General features: G+C 37.7%; 3 protein-coding genes across 5 annotated transcripts in view; 1 reads left to right on the forward strand and 2 right to left on the reverse strand.

The window, feature by feature from the left end:
- Positions 1–263: 263 nt before the first annotated feature.
- Positions 264–8,098, reverse strand: LOC127522094 (serine/arginine-rich splicing factor 7-like). 2 transcript variants are annotated; one of them, XM_051911685.1, is made up of 8 exons: positions 7,958–8,098; positions 6,853–7,033; positions 5,078–5,254; positions 3,271–3,351; positions 3,110–3,187; positions 2,845–2,892; positions 2,681–2,725; positions 264–591 (listed from the first exon to the last, which is right to left on the reverse strand). In XM_051911685.1, the coding sequence occupies exons 1-8, from the start codon at positions 7,983–7,985 to the stop codon at positions 537–539; spliced, it is 693 nt and encodes a 230-aa protein (XP_051767645.1). In that variant the 5' UTR covers positions 7,986–8,098; the 3' UTR covers positions 264–536. The 2 variants fall into 2 exon arrangements, with proteins under 2 accessions (XP_051767645.1, XP_051767646.1); XM_051911686.1 differs by lacking the exon at positions 264–591 and adding an exon at positions 675–729.
- A 45-nt stretch (positions 8,099–8,143) lies between these two features.
- Positions 8,144–10,340, forward strand: gemin6 (gem (nuclear organelle) associated protein 6). Its single transcript, XM_051911690.1, has 2 exons — positions 8,144–8,392; positions 9,753–10,340. The coding sequence occupies exons 1-2, from the start codon at positions 8,265–8,267 to the stop codon at positions 10,129–10,131; spliced, it is 507 nt and encodes a 168-aa protein (XP_051767650.1). The 5' UTR covers positions 8,144–8,264; the 3' UTR covers positions 10,132–10,340.
- A 1,000-nt stretch (positions 10,341–11,340) lies between these two features.
- Positions 11,341–18,611, reverse strand: part of sos1 (son of sevenless homolog 1 (Drosophila)) — a 42,698-nt gene continuing 35,427 nt past the window's right edge. The window contains exons 20-24 of one of the 2 annotated variants that reach the window (XM_051911658.1): positions 18,185–18,301; positions 16,268–16,541; positions 15,039–15,083; positions 14,596–14,714; positions 11,341–12,386 (exon numbers count right to left, since the gene is read on the reverse strand). In XM_051911658.1, the coding sequence (XP_051767618.1) occupies positions 11,919–12,386; positions 14,596–14,714; positions 15,039–15,083; positions 16,268–16,541; positions 18,185–18,301 (1,023 nt within the window). In that variant the 3' untranslated portion in view covers positions 11,341–11,918. The remainder of the gene's footprint in view (positions 12,387–14,595; positions 14,715–15,038; positions 15,084–16,267; positions 16,542–18,184; positions 18,302–18,611) is intronic. The other variant, XM_051911659.1, reaches the window with a different exon arrangement.

Raw genomic sequence — 18,611 nt, forward strand, 5'->3', positions numbered from 1 at the left:
ATCATTTTTTGCAGTGTGAAGGCAGTGAGATGACACAAATTGTATGTGTCTTGATGCCATCTGGCCCGTGAAGATTTTCAGGTTTTGGATGCAGTTGACGTGATTAATAGATTGAAATAAAATTTTAAAAGTAAACAACTGTTGTCAGAAGTAAAAATGTTTTATCTGTGAAACAGAGCTGCACAAACCACCGTTAAATGAACGACGGCGCCACCTTCTGGTATAGCGTCATTAGCACATGAAGAAATCGCACAGAGAGAAAGTGTTTTAACTTCTTTTAATATGCATACAAAACTCAAACAGATGCAGGAACACATGTACCGCACAACAAAACAGGTAGAAAATCAGACAAACTCTCTCCTCATCTAGAGAAAAATAAACTCAAAATATTCTGCTCCTCAAACAAGAGCTTCCTTACAATCAAACTTGCATTTTTTAATTATTACTTCACTTGTACTGCAATAAACGCCGAAACCCCTGATAACAAACACACATCTCCTGAAACTGAGGTGCTTCGAGAAGAGAAACAGGGCACTTCAGTCGTCTCGCTCTGGACTCTCACTTCCTGCGGGGCTTCGAGAGGGCGAACGACTGCAAACAGAAAACAAGGAAAAGGTTTATTTTGAGTCAGCATGTCATTCACCCCGTCACTCCCACACTAAACAGTGTTTCTCATCCTGTGGGGGGACCTACCTCTGCTTTTGAGGTGAAGCCCTAGATTTGGAGCCGCTGAGATTTAAGCAAAAATGCCTCTTAAGATTAACAAGCACAGGAAGTGTGTCGGTGGCTTTGCTGTTTGCATGCGACAGTGAGTGTGTGACATACTGCAAACTGACAAACGCATGCAGCTGAACACACACCATCCGGACCAGAATAACATCTCATGATGTTTATGTAATCAGATCACGTGCTTCTACTGTTTGGGTCATTTAGGAGTGGAAACCACATATATAGAGGTGTTTGTTATGAGATTCTTAATGGAGAACATTACCATATACTACACTAGTGATCAGACGTATGATTATGATTTAACATTAAAAAAATCTTAATCATTCCAATCTTTAGAGGAAGTGCAAGTACTGAAGCAGAACGACAAATGAAATTGAGATTTTTGTTTTGCATTAGTGATAATCTTGACTTTGCTATAAAGCTCTTTCTGACTCTGATCGTTCATGCATGTCACATGTTCACATTACTGACATTCTTACAGTACGACAAGGAGTCTTGATGTCTGATGAGGTGCTGGAGCATGATGTGTGTGTGAGTAAGTGTGTGTATGTGTGAGTGAGTGTGTGTGTGTGTGTGTGTGTGTTTGAGAGCTTGTGTGTGAGTATCTGTGAGTGAGTGTGTGTGTGTGTGTGTGAGTGTGAGAGCTTGTGTGTGTGAGTGTATCTGTGAGTGAGTGAGTGTGTGTGAGTGTGTTGAGAGCTTGTGTGTGTGCGTGAGTATCAGTGAGTGAGTGTGTGTGTGTGTGTGTGAGTGTGAGAGCTTGTGTGTGTGAGTATCTGTGAGTGACTGTGTGTGTGAGTGTGTTTGAGAGCTTGTGTGTGAGTATCTGTGAGTGAGTGTGTGCGAGCGAGTGTGTTTGAGAGCGTGTGTTTGTGTGTGATTGTGCGTGTTTGAAAGTGTGTGTGTGAGTGTGTTTGAGAGTGTTTGTGTGAGTGTGTTTGAGAGTGTGTGAGAGAGTGTGTGTGAGTGTGTGTGTGTGTGCAAGTGTGCTTGAGAGTGTGTATGTGAGTGTGATTGACAGTGTGTTTGTATGAGCATGTATGAGAGTGTATGTGTGAGTGAGTGTGTGTGTGTGAGTTTGAGAGCTTGTGTGTGTGAGTATCTGTGAGCGAGTGTGTGTGAGTATCTGTGAGCGAGTGTGTGTGAGTATCTGTGAGCGAGTGTGTGTGAGTATCTGTGAGCGAGTGTGTGTGTGTGTATCTGTGAGTGAGTGTGTGTGAGTGTGTTGAGAGCTTGTGTGTGTGCGTGAGTATCAGTGAGTGAGAGTGTGTGTGAGTGTGTTTGAGAGCTTGTGTGTGTGAGTATCTGTGTGTGTGAGTGTGTGTGTGTTTGAGAGCTTGTGTGTGAGTATCTGTGAGTGAGTGTGTGCGAGCGAGTGTGTTTGAGAGCGTGTGTTTGTGTGTGATTGTGCGTGTTTGAAAGTGTGTGTGTGTGAGTGTGTTTGAGAGTGTGTATGTGAGTGTGTTTGTGTGAGTGTGTTTGTATGTGAGAGTGTGTATGTGAATGTGTTTGAGAGTGTGTGTGTGAGTGTGTTTGAGAGTGTGTGAGAGAGTGTGTGTGAGTGTGTGTGTGTGCGCGTGCAAGTGTGCTTGAGAGTGTGTATGTGAGTGTGATTGACAGTGTGTTTGTATGAGCATGTATGAGAGTGTGTGTGTGAGAGCATGTGTGGGAGTGTTTGAGAGTGTGTGTGAGTGTGTTTGAGAGCAGGTGTGTGTGAGTGTGTTTGAGAGCAGGTGTGTGTGAGTATGTGTGAGTGAGTGTGTGTGTGTGTGTGTGTGTGTGTGTGTGTGTGTGTGTTTGAGAGTGTCAGTGTGAGAGTGCAAATGTGTGTGTGTGTGAGAGTGTTTGAGAGCAAGTGTGTGTGTGTGTGTGTGTGTGTGTGTGTGTGAGTGTGTGTGTGTGTATGTGTGAGTATGTGTGTGAGAGTGTGAGTGTGAGTGTGTGTTCTCACCTTCTAGCCCGAGAGCCGGATTTGGATCTCCCGACTGAACCAGACCTACAGAAACAGAAGTTCCCCATCAACACAAACCCACGTGACTGAACACACACACAGTTCATACGGCAACACGAAGCCAGACGTGGCATGACACCTGACCAGCTGCGATACTGTGTTACCTGCTCCTGGGACCGGAGCCGGATCGGGAGCGAGAACGGGATATGGACCTGGATGGGTCAAAGAAAGAATCAATCAACTCAAATGACAGAACCAAACACCTCAGAGACACAATATTGTAATTAAACTTGAACTCATGTAAATACAATACTTTGATCAAACTAATATGAATGATCTCACAGTAAACTATGTGGGGCATACCAATTTTAATTTAAAATTAAAAATTAAAATTATTACCACCCTGGCTAAAGTGCGCACGTCACTCACCTGGATCGTTTGGGCGTCACAGATCTGGAGCGTCTGGGAGAACCCGAGCGAGAATGGCGAGGAGAGAAAGATCTGGACCTGAGACATGGATGAGACATGCATTTACATGTGAAAGATCACAGAACACACACACACACACACACACACACACACACACATACCTTCTCCCCCTGCTGCGGCTGCGAGAGCGACCGTATCTCCTCCCTCTGGACCGAGAGCGAGAGTGGGAACGGGAACGAGACCTGTCCGAGTCCAGAGGAGACGGACGGACGGATGTGAGGACACAAGGAGGGAACAAAGGAGAGAGACGTGTGTCAGCGTGATATAAAGAACCAGACAAACAGATTCACTGACTCATGTGACCCTCAGGCACTGACCTCAACTAAACTAAACAATCACATTACAGATTAACATTACAGGTACAGTACAGAACAGGGCTGGACCATATAACAGCGCTTTTAAAAAAGCTCCATAAATCACTTCAAATTATTTGTGAATTGATTCAAAAGTCAAACGAATGGTAAAAAAAACAACAAAAAAAACCATTAAAAAAATTAATTACTTGAAATAATAAAATAAATGTTAACTGAAATTAAATAAAACACTGATTTTATTTTTAGCAAAATTTCTCATTTTCATTTAGCATAACTTGATAAAAATGAATGAAAACTATATAGACATATGTAAAAAAAACAAAAAAAAAAAACAATTAATCTCATTTTATATTATTCTCAAACTATAGACATTTTAAAAAACAGTAATTAATAAAAATGCCAAAAACAAATTAACTCAAATTAAAATAAAACTAAATAAATACTCATTCAAAAAATTTAAACTATGATACTACACACTGATTTCCATTAAAAATATTGCAAAATAAGTTTTAGAATATAAAAATAACTTTGTTTATTACTATGCATAGTAAAAAAATAGGAAAAAATATTTATTTATATATATTTTAAATTAATTTCCTTCAAGATTATTAACTAAATAAATATTTTACCTTTACCAATACATTTTTTCAATCCAACTTAGCTACAATGACTGGCTAAAATAATGATTCCTCTGATTTAAAATGTCTAATTTCAGAGAGAGAGAGAGAAAAAAAAAAGATTACTGCGATATTTCTAGATGCTCATGGAGTGTTATATCGTCCAGCCCTAGAACCCTAACAGTTCTTAAAAAATGTTTACAGCATTAAACATTACGACTGATTTGAGTTCAGGCAATGGCAATGATATACAGAGAGACACATTAATTGGTACTTGAAATAAACCTTGCAACTTTGCAGGTCGACCCTCTTTGGAACCGAGGTCTAGCAGATCTAGACGATCTAGAAGTATCTATCATCAGCCGACCTCTGCATCTAGTCGTTCTCTTGGATTTCTAACGATGACCGCATTGACAGCCAAATCGCTTGATTGAGACTTGATAGAAGTGTGCAAGGCGCTTTTTCTAGACGGGATCGTGGTCTGTTGAGGTCTCGATGCTCTCTTTATCAAAAGCGTAGGCACAAATCACTAGCCGAATTTACTCGGATTGGCGCTCTCATCAGGTTTGGGTTGGGGGGGAGGGGCTATGAATAGTTAAGTAGCAGTGGGAGGAGCCTCAGCGAAGGGGTGTGGCTGCTCGTGCCCCGGTCATAGCAGGCGATCAAAAGTGTGGGATTTGCTAGATGCCTCATGAATTCGTAAAGGATCGTGACTCTCTGAATCAAACGATGAAACCTGAAAGGTTTTGACCAGGTCAGTCATTAAATGAAATCCCAAAGAGAAAACATCAGTTCAGAAAACAACAAAACATCCCCCCCAACCCACAAAATCTAAGTCAACACAAACAAATAAACAGGAAATCAAGCAGACAGAGAGAGAAGAGAGAGCAGGAACAATATAACAAGGAAACAGCAGATGACAGTTTATTCATCAATAACGTTCAGCGGTGTCCGGGTGAGATCACAGCTGGCCTTACCTGCTCCGGCGCCGCCGACTGTAGCGATGACAGTCGTACGCGTAGTGGCCCTTCTCGCCGCACTCGTAGCAGCGGTCGTTCGGGTCGAAGGGCCGGCGAGTCGGCGGACGGTCGTATCGGGAACGCCGTGGCATTCCGGTGGATAACTCCACACGCGTTCGAGAGCCACAGATCACCCTGAAACAATTAGTGATGAAACAAGTCTTTATGAGTCATTGAATCATTCATTTAAGAGATTTGTTCAAAAATGCTGATTAGTGATGAAACAAGTCTTAATGAGTGAGTCATTGAATCATTCATTCAAGAGATTTGTTAAAAAATGCTAATTAGTCATGAAACAAGTCTTTATGAGTGAGTCATTGAATCATTCATTCAAGAGATTTGTTCAAAAACGCTGATTAGTGATGAAACAAGTCTTTATGAGCGAGTCATTGAATCATTCATTCAAGAGATTTGTTCAAAAATGCTGATTATTAATGAAACAAGTCTTTATGAGTGAGTCATTGAATCATTCATTCAAGAGATTTGTTCAAAAACGCTGATTAGTAATGAAACAAGTCTTTATGAGTGAGTCATTGAATCATTCATTCAAGAGATTTGTTCAAAAACGCTGATTAGTAATGAAACAAGTCTTTATGAGGGAGTCATTGAATCATTCATTCAAGAGATTTGTTAAAAAATGCTAATTAGTGATGAAACAAGTCTTTATGAGCGAGTCATTGAATCATTCATTCAAGAGATTTGTTAAAAAATGCTAATTAGTCATGAAACAAGTCTTTATGAGTGAGTCATTGAATCATTCATTCAAGAGATTTGTTCAAAAACGCTGATTAGTGATGAAACAAGTCTTTATGAGCGAGTCATTGAATCATTCATTCAAGAGATTTGTTCAAAAACGCTGATTAGTAATGAAACAAGTCTTTATGAGGGAGTCATTGAATCATTCATTCAAGAGATTTGTTCAAAAACGCTGATTAGTAATGAAACAAGTCTTTATGAGGGAGTCATTGAATCATTCATTCAAGAGATTTGTTTAAAAATGCTGATTAGTAATGAAACCATTCTTTATGAGCGAATCATTGAATCATTCATTCAAGAGATTTGTTCAAAAACGCTGATTAGTAATGAAACAAGTCTTAATGAGTGAGTCATTGAATCATTCATTCAAGAGATTTGTTAAAAAAATGCTGATTAGTAATGAAACAAGTCTTAATGAGTGAGTCATTGAATCATTCATTCAAGAGATTTGTTAAAAAAATGCTGATTAGTAATGAAACAAGTCTTTATGAGCGAGTCATTGAATCATTCATTCAAGAGGTTAAAAAAATGCTGATTAGTAATGAAACAAGTCTTAATGAGTGAGTCATTGAATCATTCATTCAAGAGATTTGTTAAAAAAATGCTGATTAGTAATGAAACAAGTCTTTATGAGGGAGTCATTGAATCATTCATTCAAGAGATTTGTTCAAAAACGCTGATTAGTAATGAAACAAGTCTTTATGAGGGAGTCATTGAATCATTCATTCAAGAGATTTGTTCAAAAATGCTGATTAGTAATGAAACAAGTCTTTATGAGCGAGTCATTGAATCATTCATTCAAGAGATTTGTTAAAAAAAATGCTGATTATTAATGAAACAAGTCTTTATGAGTGAGTCATTGAATCATTCATTCAAGAGATTTGTTCAAAAACGCTGATTCGTCCAGTAATGAAACAAGTGAAGTCTTTCCGAGTGAGTCATTGAATCGTGACCTGACCGTGATTCCGCCCACTCACTTGCCATCAAGGCCACGCACAGCATCCTCAGCATCTCTGGGATCTTCAAACTCCACAAAGGCGAATCCCGGAGGGTTGCGAGCGATCCACACGGTTCTCAGCGGCCCGTAATAACCGAACGCCCGCTCCAGCTCACCCTTACCTGCCCCGGTGCCCAGGTTACCCACGTACACCTTCGTTTCTGAGAGAGAAGCAGAACTTTAACATCTGTCATCTGTCACTCTCCAACCGTTAGGCCACGTCTACCCCTATGACATTTTGTTTCAAACTATTATAGTATTATAGTAATATTTTGATTTAGCTTTTATTTGTATAATTTCAGTCAAGTTTTAGTAATTTTGTTATGTGCTTTTGACATTTTATTCGTTTTTTTAGTGCTGGCTAATCGCATCTAACATAAAAGTTTGTAAATATATGTGTATCTCAATACACACACACTTTTTATAAACTTTTGTTAGATGTGATTAATCACGATTAAATCGATTTGACCACTATTTTTTTAAATACTTCTATTTAGCTTTAATTTATTTTTATTTTACTTAAGTTTTAAAAAAGTTTTTTTTTTCTTACATTTTATTTCATTTCAGTTTTTTTTTCAATTGAAAGAAAATTAATTTTAATAGCTTTAGTTAACAAAAACAACAATATTTATTTTAACTTTACATCCTGTGAAACTTTGCACTTTAATAAAAAGATAACCTTCACACTTACAGTTTCAATTAAACGGTTAAACGATCTACATGTTTAATTCTGACTAAAACTCAAAAGATCATTTTAAATCTAAAATACAGAGCAAACTGAAACAAAAACATAAAACGTAAATAAGACACATGAACATCCTCATATTAACCTTTAAACCAACAAACTGATAATTAATCAAAGTATAAATCGAAATAATGTTATGATTATTAGTATTACTAGTTATATTATTAATTATTATTATTATTAACCAGTGTTTACTGCGCGAGGGCGCCATTACAGTTAGCAGTTCGTGCTAAAACACATCACATCTCTTCAATAACCAGCCATATTTAATATATGAGATGAAGCATTCTGCCTCCGGACGTGTTTTATTCGTTAATTATTCATGAATTATAGCACTTACCGCCTCCGTGTCGCCCGTATCGCGACATAATGTGAAATAATGAAATCCTGACAGAAACAAACAGCCGCCTGTCAAACGACCACTCGCTTGCGCATGCGCAAACCCACAACACCCAAAACTACATTTCCTATGATTCTCATTAAAAAAAAAATTCTAACCCAGCCAACCAATCACACGATCGTTTACGACAGTGACGTCATACGCGCCTAGCGTTCACACATGCTAAGCGATCTCCTGCAGAACTTCAGAGTGAAGATGAAGTCTTTGAGTTCATTAACGCTGATTAAGTGATTAGTTGTTCGCAGAGATGTTGCAGTGGAGTGACAGGAGTCCTCAGCAGTGGCAGGAGTTTGTCAATCAGGAGGTTTGTGTAACAGCTCGTGATCAGCAGCGCTTTGAGGGACGCGTGTTCACGGTGGACCCCGTTTCTGCCAGGTAAATATCATAAAATAATAATAACATAAAATATGATTTCTTTGATTTTCTGGTAACACTTTACAATAAGGTCGCATTAGTTAATGCATTAACTAACAATGATCAATACATTTGTCATTGTTTTTATGAATCTTTGTAAACGTTAGGTAATAAAAACACAACTTTTTTAATTGTTAGTTCAAGTTAGCTCAGATCCATTAAATAATAATAACAGATAAAATGTTTGATTTTAATAATAATGCGTTAATAAATGCTGAAATTAACTAAGATTAATAAATGCTGTATAAGTATTGTTCATTAACTAATGGAACATTGTTAACGATTTTTTTTTCTTTTTTTATGGGCGAGTTAATTTTTATGTTCTGTAAGTTTAAATTTCAACGGTTTATAAATGATATATTATACACATTTGTATCTTAATTTAAAATATAGTCATACATAGCAATATTTAATTTACAAATATTTAAATAAAACAGGTGACTGGGGCTTCTAGAAACATTTTTGCAGCCATCCAAAATCGCGTACTGAGTACGTATTAATTTGAATTCGAAATTACTTCGCAACCGTTAAAAAAGTACGACGGTTATGAATGGGAGAAACTGCAAAACGCAATATGGCGGAATACCTCCCGCCTTTTAAGTAAAAGAGCCAATCGCTGATTGATAAAGTCATTGCGTCTCTGCAGCAGCCGTTAGAAGCTCCGGTTCCCATAGAAACTTGAGACTCGCGCTTATGACTGCACATGCGCATTGGCTGGTCTAGCCTGAAAAATAAGCTTTTTTAATGCTATTTGAGCATAACAAACAACATTTATGGGGCAGTTCATGTTAGACTTTGTTGCTGATTTGAAATATGTTAATTGAGAGTTCGCCAAGCAGTTTTTGAGATTTCAGGATTCCTCCATTTAAATAAATAAGACTTAAATGCCCGAAATAGCTGCCTGGAGGCGTTGCAAATATGGCTGCCGAGTGAACAGACTTTCCTTGTAAGGGACTTTAGTAGTATGAATGAAATTCGGACTTACTACCTCCGCCATGTTGTTACCGTCACGTGACCTACCGACATCAGTTGCGTCGCTTTACTGAAATTCATAAATCCTCTCCCGTGGCCTCATGGGACAGTAAAATGTCCATGGTATGCACACTTCAGAATCTCACAGGAAGTAGTAGGTCATCCGGAGACTTTCCACCTAATGTTTTTCGAATACTATATGTTCTTTTAGCGTACTGTTTTTCACATACTATATAGTAGGGACGTATTCAATTTCAGAAACAGTGTTTGACTCAATGAATCACTGAATCATTTGCTTTTTGAATCAAAGTGTGAATCATCTCATATTGTGTTTGTTTGTTTATTGCAGTGTGGTGCTGGTGAGCTTCCTAGAGCATGTGCGTCCATCAGTAAAGGTGATTCTGGGTCACGCGGTGACAGACGTTCAGATCCTCGGGAGTGGAACGGAGGAGACGGAGAGACAAATGAAGAGCTTGTTCCTGCCGGACAGAACGCAGGTCCTCAGCACGGAGGAACTGAAGTCACGGAGGGAGAATCTGCGTCTGTGGCTGGAGAAGAACAGAGTCCCGGTGACTGAAGACGGGGATGTTCTTCGTGTGGCGAGCGTGCTGACCATCAGCGCCCCCTACGGCACTGGAGACTGCAGCTGCGCCAATGAGATCATCCTGGCAAGAGTGCAGAGTCTAGTTGAGAGCGTCCCTGGAGCAGAACACACTTCACTGTCCTAAACAAACTTTACTCTGACAGGCATGACATCACCGTTACAACCTGTTCACACGTTCTGAGAGTGTTCGTTAAGATGAGATGTTAACGCATGATGTTCAGGGTGGAAAGTTACATTATGTAAATATTTACGTTTTTGATTCTTTATGTAACATTCAAAGTTATTGTATGTTTGTTTCCTGATGAATGCATGAATAAACTCTTATGCACCATTGCAGATTAGTAGCGTTGGAGACCTTAAACTAAGACGAGGCTCAGAATGAAAAACTAATACATACTATAAACGAGAAGTGTGTTAGTACTTGTATTCTAGAACTAGATTTGAGGCTCAGACTAAACATCACTTCATCAAAAGCACTTCAAAAACACAAGATCAATACGAAAGAATCTTTATCTTCCCTCCCTGGTAGTTTTTTTGAGCTGATGCAGAAAACACATTCCCAGAAAGACTTAAATTTGTCTCATTTGAAGTTGCCTTGAAGGCCTGATAGAGCAGGAATATAATTTTCTTGATCTTTTGAGGTTGTATTATGAAATGTGTCATGCTTTTCCCCCCATCTTCATCTTTCTTTAGTCTGTTATGTTGCTCCATTGTAGTCTTGAATTTTCTTCCAGGAATGAACACGTCACAATATTCCTCATTTAAATAATTCATTTGCAGAATAAAGGGGCGGGGCCTGGTTGAGTTAGTTAGTAGTGTGTTGAAACTGGCAGTTATGGTAAGGGGCGGGACATTTCCCAAACACTCTTCATAAGAAATAAAAAAAACCCAAATGTTTGTTTCAAATAAATTTTTTTTATGGTTTTAGTGAACTGTAACCCTGAAGAATGCGAATGCAAATAATATAAAAAAAAAAAAAAACCTTCCCGCATTGTTTTTTTTTTTTTGTGTCCAATCAAAATCTTTACTTATCTGTCACTTGGTAGATGATGTTAGTCAGATGGCAACATCCTCAAAAAACCATCAAAAACACATAAGGTCAAAGTTTCATGAGGTGAATTCATGGCTGCTGAAATCATCAAAATTCAACAGACATTCAATCAGTTTTCTATTCAGCCTGTGTCATGTTCATTATTGTGCACTTTACTGCAGCTCATGACATTCACATCTGTTTGATTTTAAGTGCATTTCTGTATGAGCTGTGTTGGTGTACATCATGAGCTCAACATCTGGAGACAGTGAAGAGAGACGTTTTCATGGCTAGCGTTTGGCATACAGTGGTAGAAACACTTTTATTCCCTTGTTTTAAGAAGGCGATCTTTTTTTTTCTTTACATACTTATTGGCAAAACAGAAATGATTGAGAAAATAAAAGTTCTAACACATACAGGACAATCACGTGTGTTTCTTGAAGGTTTCTCGAGTACCTCTTTGGTGTGCGAGGGTACCTTAAACTCCCGGTACTCGTCAGTCTACTGGCTCTCAAACGAGTCTAGAACATCAGCGGCGTCCGCAGTCCCTTTTTTCAGAGCTGAAAGCGAAGCCTTTACACTCTCCGTCCACACACAGGCACCGGAAAATAATCGCGTGAACGGGTCTTTATTGGGTCCGTTTAGTCGTCTGTCATCCAGCAGGTTTGTTTGTTTGGCCGCAGACGATTGCTGCTGAAAACAAACCAAGCAATGAAATGAAACGAACATGAAACGATGACAAAACAGCTACACGAAAAGACAAAAAAACAATACAGAGAGTTCCCGAGCAATGATCTCGGCGTGATTTCCACAATCGTCGTCTCAGAAGAGCACGTTAAGGGCACATGTTGCTTTCATCTAGTCCTCCGATCATCTCCGCTCTATGAGGGGTTTGCGTTCTCCAGGAGCGGCGGCCCGTCACGGTGGACGGACGGGTGAGCCGACTCTCTTTTGTAGGTCTTGGGCGGGAGTTTGGGGATGGGCGACTGGGACGTGCTCTGGCGCGGAGGGACGGGCGGCCCGGCGGCTCCCTGTGGCGGCTCCAGGTCCAGCGGCGAGGAGGGCAGGTGTTTGCGCGGCCCCAGCGGCGAGGGCGTCTGCGGAGGGTGCGGGCTGAAGGGAGACGGTGGGAAGAAGGTCTGGCTCAGTTCGGAGCGCCGGCCCTGCGGAGGCGGCTGCAGGTGCAGCGGGGAGCTGGAGAAGACGTCCGGCGTTCGCACGGGCTCCCGCGGCGGCAGGGTGGGCGGGCTGTCGGGCGGCTCCGTGAGCGAGTAGCGGGGCGAGTACACCTTGGTGGTGGGCTGACGCGGCGGGATCGCCGGAGGACTGTCCAGGTGCTTCGACATCATCTGGAACACACAAACACACATGCTGCGTTTGAAAAAGGCACCGGTCTACGTCACATGATCGAAGCGCTTTTCAAGATTCTCCCACAATTCTGAATAAAAATCTAAACAAAATAACATGTAATTTACTAGAGATTTTGACAAAATATTAATTGCTGGTCTCTAAATTATCTGAATTATTTTAAAAATGGTTTTGAATGCATTCAATGACTCGTTAATAAGTACTTGTTTCATTACTGGATGAATCAGTGTTTTTGAACAAATCTTTTGAATGAATGATTCAATCAGTGTTGCCAAGTCCACAGTTTTCCTGCGGAATTGGGCTACTTTAACACTGTTGCCGCGGGTTGTTTTTCATGTTGAAAGCGACTCCAAATAACTTGATATTTTACGGAGAACCATACATAACATGCAGGAAAAAAAAATAGGCTAAAATCGTGCGCAAGATTAAGTAAATCGATGGAACGAAATAGTAAATCGTGCGCAAGATTTAGTAAATTGAGGGAACACAATAGTAAATCGTGCGAAGATTTAGTAAATCGAGGGAACGCAATAGTAAATCGTGCGCAAGATTTAGTAAATCGAGGGAACACAATAGTAAATCGTGCGAAGATTTAGTAAATCGAGGGAACGCAATAGTAAATCGTGCGCAAGATTTAGTAAATCGAGGGAACACAATAGTAAATCGTGCGAAGATTTAGTAAATCGAGGGAACGCAATAGTAAATCGTGCGCAAGATTTAGTAAATTGAGGGAATGAAATAGTAAATCGAGCGCACAAATTAGCAAATCGAGGGAACAAAATAGTAAATCGTACACAATATTTAGTAAATCGAGGGAACGAAATAGTAAATTGTGCGCAAGATTAAGTAAATCGATGGAACGAAATAGTAAATCGTGCGCAAGATTTAGTAAATTGAGGGAACACAATAGTAAATCGTGCGAAGATTTAGTAAATCGAGGGAACGCAATAGTAAATCGTGCGCAAGATTTAGTAAATCGAGGGAACACAATAGTAAATCGTGCGAAGATTTAGTAAATCGAGGGAACGCAATAGTAAATCGTGCGCAAGATTTAGTAAATTGAGGGAATGAAATAGTAAATCGAGCGCACAAATTAGCAAATCGAGGGAACAAAATAGTAAATCGTACACAATATTTAGTAAATCGAGGGAACGAAATAGTAAATTGTGCGCAAGATTTAGTAAATTGAGGGAACGAAATAGTAAATTGTGCGAAGATTTAGTAAATCGAGGGAACGAAATAGTAAATTGTGCGCAAGATTTAGTAAATCGAGGGAACAAAATAGTAAATCGAGCGCACAAATTAGCAAATCGAGGGAACGAAATAGTAAAGCGTGCGAAAGATTTAGTAAATCGAGGGAACGAAATAGTAAATCGTGCACAAGATTTAGTAAATTGAGGGAACGAAATAGTAAAGCATGCGCACGATTCTTTCCTGCATGTGCTCCGTAACATTTAGCCCCTGGAATGCGAAATTTACCAGGGGAAAACCACCAAAAAACGCAGATTTTACGCCACGAAACGCGATTTTTATCCCGGGAACCCTCTGAAACGCAATTGGGCTAGTTTTAAGTAGCAATTGGGCGGGTTTTGTTGTGAAAATCTGGCAACCCTGGATTCAATGGCAATACATTTTGTAACAGTCGCTTGTTGCCACATAGTGGCGTAATGATGTAATTGATACAACCGTCATTTGAAGCGCCAAGTTAGTTTCAAAAGTTGGTTTTGCTCTATTTTGATCACCATCGTAGACATCAGTGTTTATATCCTAACTGTAAACTTTTATCTTAGTACTTCTGTGATAATTGGAATATTTGTAACAGAAATATTTATAACAGTGTGTGGTTCAAAACTGATCTCTGGTTCAGCGGCAGCACGAACACAGATTTGAATGTTCCGGTATGATTTTGTCAATAGACACGAGAGAATCGTTGTCTTTAATAAATAAGATCGCATAGATGTTTGAATCGAGATTGCGATCTTTTTACGATTAATAGTGCAGCTGTAATATATTGTATGGCTTCTGGAACAAGAACAAATGTAGGGCGGGGCTTGATTTTGTCCATGGGGAATTGATTGGATGGTTCTGGTTTGCTATTGGTGGATCTCATGTTAGTAACAGGTTGCCCCTGCCCTCGTCATCAGAGAAGAGATGTCACTGCAAGAGGGAGGGGAAGTTATTCCGATTCACCTTTGAGGGCGATGATTCGGCGGGAGCAGATTCTGGGCGGCGGCGGGGAGGGATGGGCGGAGGAACAGGAGGGTCGTCGTTCCGGAGGAAACCCATCATAGACGACACTGAAGAAGATCCTGAGAGACACACAAACATTCCAGTTACACACACACATAAAGCCCTGAAGTGAGAATCATGACAGAGAGGATGCTGGGAAACACGTCACATGATAAACACCGACCTGAACATGCAAGTGGATTATTCTGACGCTACTAAAGCCACACAAGGCCGTTCATTACAGTGATTTCACCACAACTACAGCAACATGAGCCGCTAAAACCCTCTTAAAAATCACTGCAACAGGATGTGACGTCACAGAACACACACTACACAGTCTGCACAGACTGATGGGTGAAAATCAGCAGACATGAGAGAACATGAGAGTTGGTTGATATACTAACGTGGGCCGTGCGGCAGAGTGACCGGAGCAAAAATACTGTCGCTGTCTGTCGGGAAGCAGAAAGAAAGACAAGAGAAGGTGACGGATGCGTCACAGCTGACGGGAGGAAGTGATGCCGGATCAGCATTAATACATTCTGATGCTTACATGATGCTCAATGACATGGTGAGATGAGGTTAGGAGTAATTCATGTAGATGAACACTTGCAGTGTGTCATTTCTGCATCACAAGGAGCAGCAAACAGAATCTGGGATATATTAACACTGACTCAACCAATGGAGTGAGTTTAAGGCGGGACTATCTGTTTATCTGACCAATGGAAGACAGGGGGAGGGACTGAAACAGGCATTATCATAATTCTGATCATTTTGTTGCCACATTTGGTGATGAGGATTTAATAATAATAATAATAATAATACATATATATATATATAAAAATAAAATAGCATTAAAATAATAATAATGGACTATATGATAATAATATAATAATTATGGACTATATAAAATAATAATGTGTTTGTATTGTATGTGTGTCAGATATTCAACATTATTCATCACATCTGGTGATGAGGATTTAATAATAATAATAATACATATATTTTATATACTCCATAAGACTATAATATTTAATAAAATATATTACAATATAATTTATAAATAAAAATAGTATATATATATATATATATATATAAAATATAAATATAAATAATATTATTGTTACTACTACTACTACTACTAATAAAAGTAAATACTATAATATTTAAAAATATATAATAAAATATTTAATTATTTTAATAATAATATTAATGATATAATTATCATTAACAATGCAAAATATTACAATACAATTTGCAAAATAATTAAAATAATTCTAAATAAATTCCAGACATTTGGATAACTGAATTATCTTCAGGATTTACACTTTTTTATTACCAATTGTTTTACATATTTTACAATTTTTTTTTTTAGATGTTTGTATTTACTCTGATTGTTTTTATTGTTTTTTTTTTTTTAACTTACAAAATATTTTAAATAACATATTTTAGCGCATTTACATTCATTATGAGAATTTTCATGGACTTTTCCATGGTATATAAATAATGGACTATATAAAAATAATAAGAGTTGCTCATATTCAGTGGCTGAAATTTCTGTGCAGTTTATCATCATCATGACGTAGTTTCTCAGACTCCATCGTGTGTGTGTGTGTGTGTGTGATGCTGGCCGTACTGGAGTGGAAGGGGCTGGACGGCGCCTGCGGCGAGTCGAACACGCTGCAGACCTCGGTGGAGCTGGACGCGGCGGAGGCGGGCGGAGGCGTCAGGGGCGTGCGGGGCGAGTTGGGTGCTGAAGCGGCGCTGCTCTCCGTCTCGCTGTCCGGGATGCGGCTGTAGCTGATCTTACGGGGCTCGTTCTGCAGCGGCGTCGGGTGGCGCATGGTTCCCGGGCGGACGGTGGACGGCCGAACGCCGGGAGACTTCAGAGTACAGCTGTACTTCTTCGCCTGTGAGAGGAAAACAAAATAAGTTATCAGTCATTAAACCTCACTTGGTTTGAACATCCTGTTGGTGACGACTCACGATGACAAATTAACATCTTAATTAAGGATGATTTAAGATAAGACAAATTATGTAAAATCACAAACTCCCTCAACTGTGATTTTTATCTTGGAAAACCAGGATATACTGTATGAATTTTTTCATAGAAAATTTGATTTCTAGACCAAATCATGGAAATTCTCATAATGAATATAAATGCACTAAAATATGTTATTTAAAATATTTTGTAAGTAAGAAAATAAAATACAAACATCTAGAAAAATTCTGTAATAAAAAGTGTAAATCCTGAAAAACATTCAGTTATCGAAATGTCTGGAATTATAGAGTTTAATTATTTGTAATTATTTTGCAAAATATATTGTAATATTTTGAATATTGCTCATTTTAATCATTAAAATAATTAAATATTATAATTCATTATATCATTTTTTAAATATTATAGTATTTACTTATTATTATTATTAGTAGTAGTAGTATTATTAGTAGTATTAGTAGTAGTAGTAACATTAATATTATTTATTTATTAGTATAAATATATATAATATATAATCATTATTTTAATTTATAAATATTTTAATTATTTTACAAATTATATTGTAATATTGTGTTAATTATAATTATTAAAATAATTAAATATTATATTTTATAATTAAAAAAAATATTAATAGTATTTACTTTTATAATTTTATTATTATTATTATTAGTAGTAGTAGTAGTAGTAGTAGTAGTAGTAGTAACAATATTATTTATTTATTAGTAATATATATACAAATACAATTAATTTTTATTTATAAATATTTTAATTATTTTACAAATAATATTGTAATATTTATTACATATTTATTATTGTAATAATTGTTAATTATAATTATTAAAATAATTAACTATTATATTTTATTATATATATATATATATATATATTAAAATATTATAGTATTTACTTTTATTATTATTATTATTATTAATAGTAGAAGTAATATAAATTATATAGTATTATATATATATATATATATATATAATGTATTTAATATACATACATATTAATATATATATATATATATATATATATATATAAAAATTATTTAAAATATAATTTATAAATATAATATATATATATATATATATATATTATTTTAATAATTATAATTTACATAATATTACAATATATTTATTTCAATATAATTAAAATATATTGTATATCATTTTTTTTATACATATATCCACTTCTAGTTTCTATGAAGTTTATAAGTGAGCAGTAGCTTTGTCATTACAGCAGAAGCAGCATAAATATCTTGAAGGTCTTTGAATATAGTCTTTGGCCTCTGAGTCCACCTGATTTCCCATGAACACTGTCCTCAGAACAGAACGTTTGAAGGGTTCCACCTGCGTGATGTTTTGGGGTTTTTCACTGTTACACAAGTGAACTCAGGCTTAGTTTGTAAATCTGCACTATTTTGGTTCACATCCTTAAGCACTTTACGGTTTAATACGGAGCGTGGACGATCAGATCAGGAGGTGAACATGCGGTCACAGGTTCTTGTGGGTGTTGTGTAACCGTGCGTGTGCGTCCGACATGACTCAGACTTACGAATCGAGGCAGGGTGCGAGAGTTACGCGGCTCAATCTCCAGAGATTTGTTGAACAGATAGTCGGCGAACTCTTTCTCCGTCATGTCCTCCATCGGGTTCAGGTTCTCAAAGAACTTCTGCAACATCAACAGAATAAAAATGACACGTTTACTTCAGTTCTGCAGTATTCATTTAAAAGTTTGGAATAATTATGCCTTAAGGCTGCATTTATTTGATCAAAAATACAGTAAAAAAGTGAAATATTTTTACAATTTATGTTTTCTATGTGAATATATAGTAAAGTGTAATTTATTCCTATGATGAAAGCTGAATTTTCAGCATCATTACTCCAGTCTTCAGTGTCACATGACCCTTCAGAAATCATTCTAATATGATGATTTGCTCCTTAAGAAGCATTATTAATATGACCCGTTATTTAAAGCGATA

The sequence above is a fragment of the Ctenopharyngodon idella genome, chromosome 11 (genome assembly GCF_019924925.1).
Source record: "Ctenopharyngodon idella isolate HZGC_01 chromosome 11, HZGC01, whole genome shotgun sequence".
NCBI classification, from domain to species: Eukaryota; Metazoa; Chordata; class Actinopteri; order Cypriniformes; family Xenocyprididae; genus Ctenopharyngodon; species Ctenopharyngodon idella.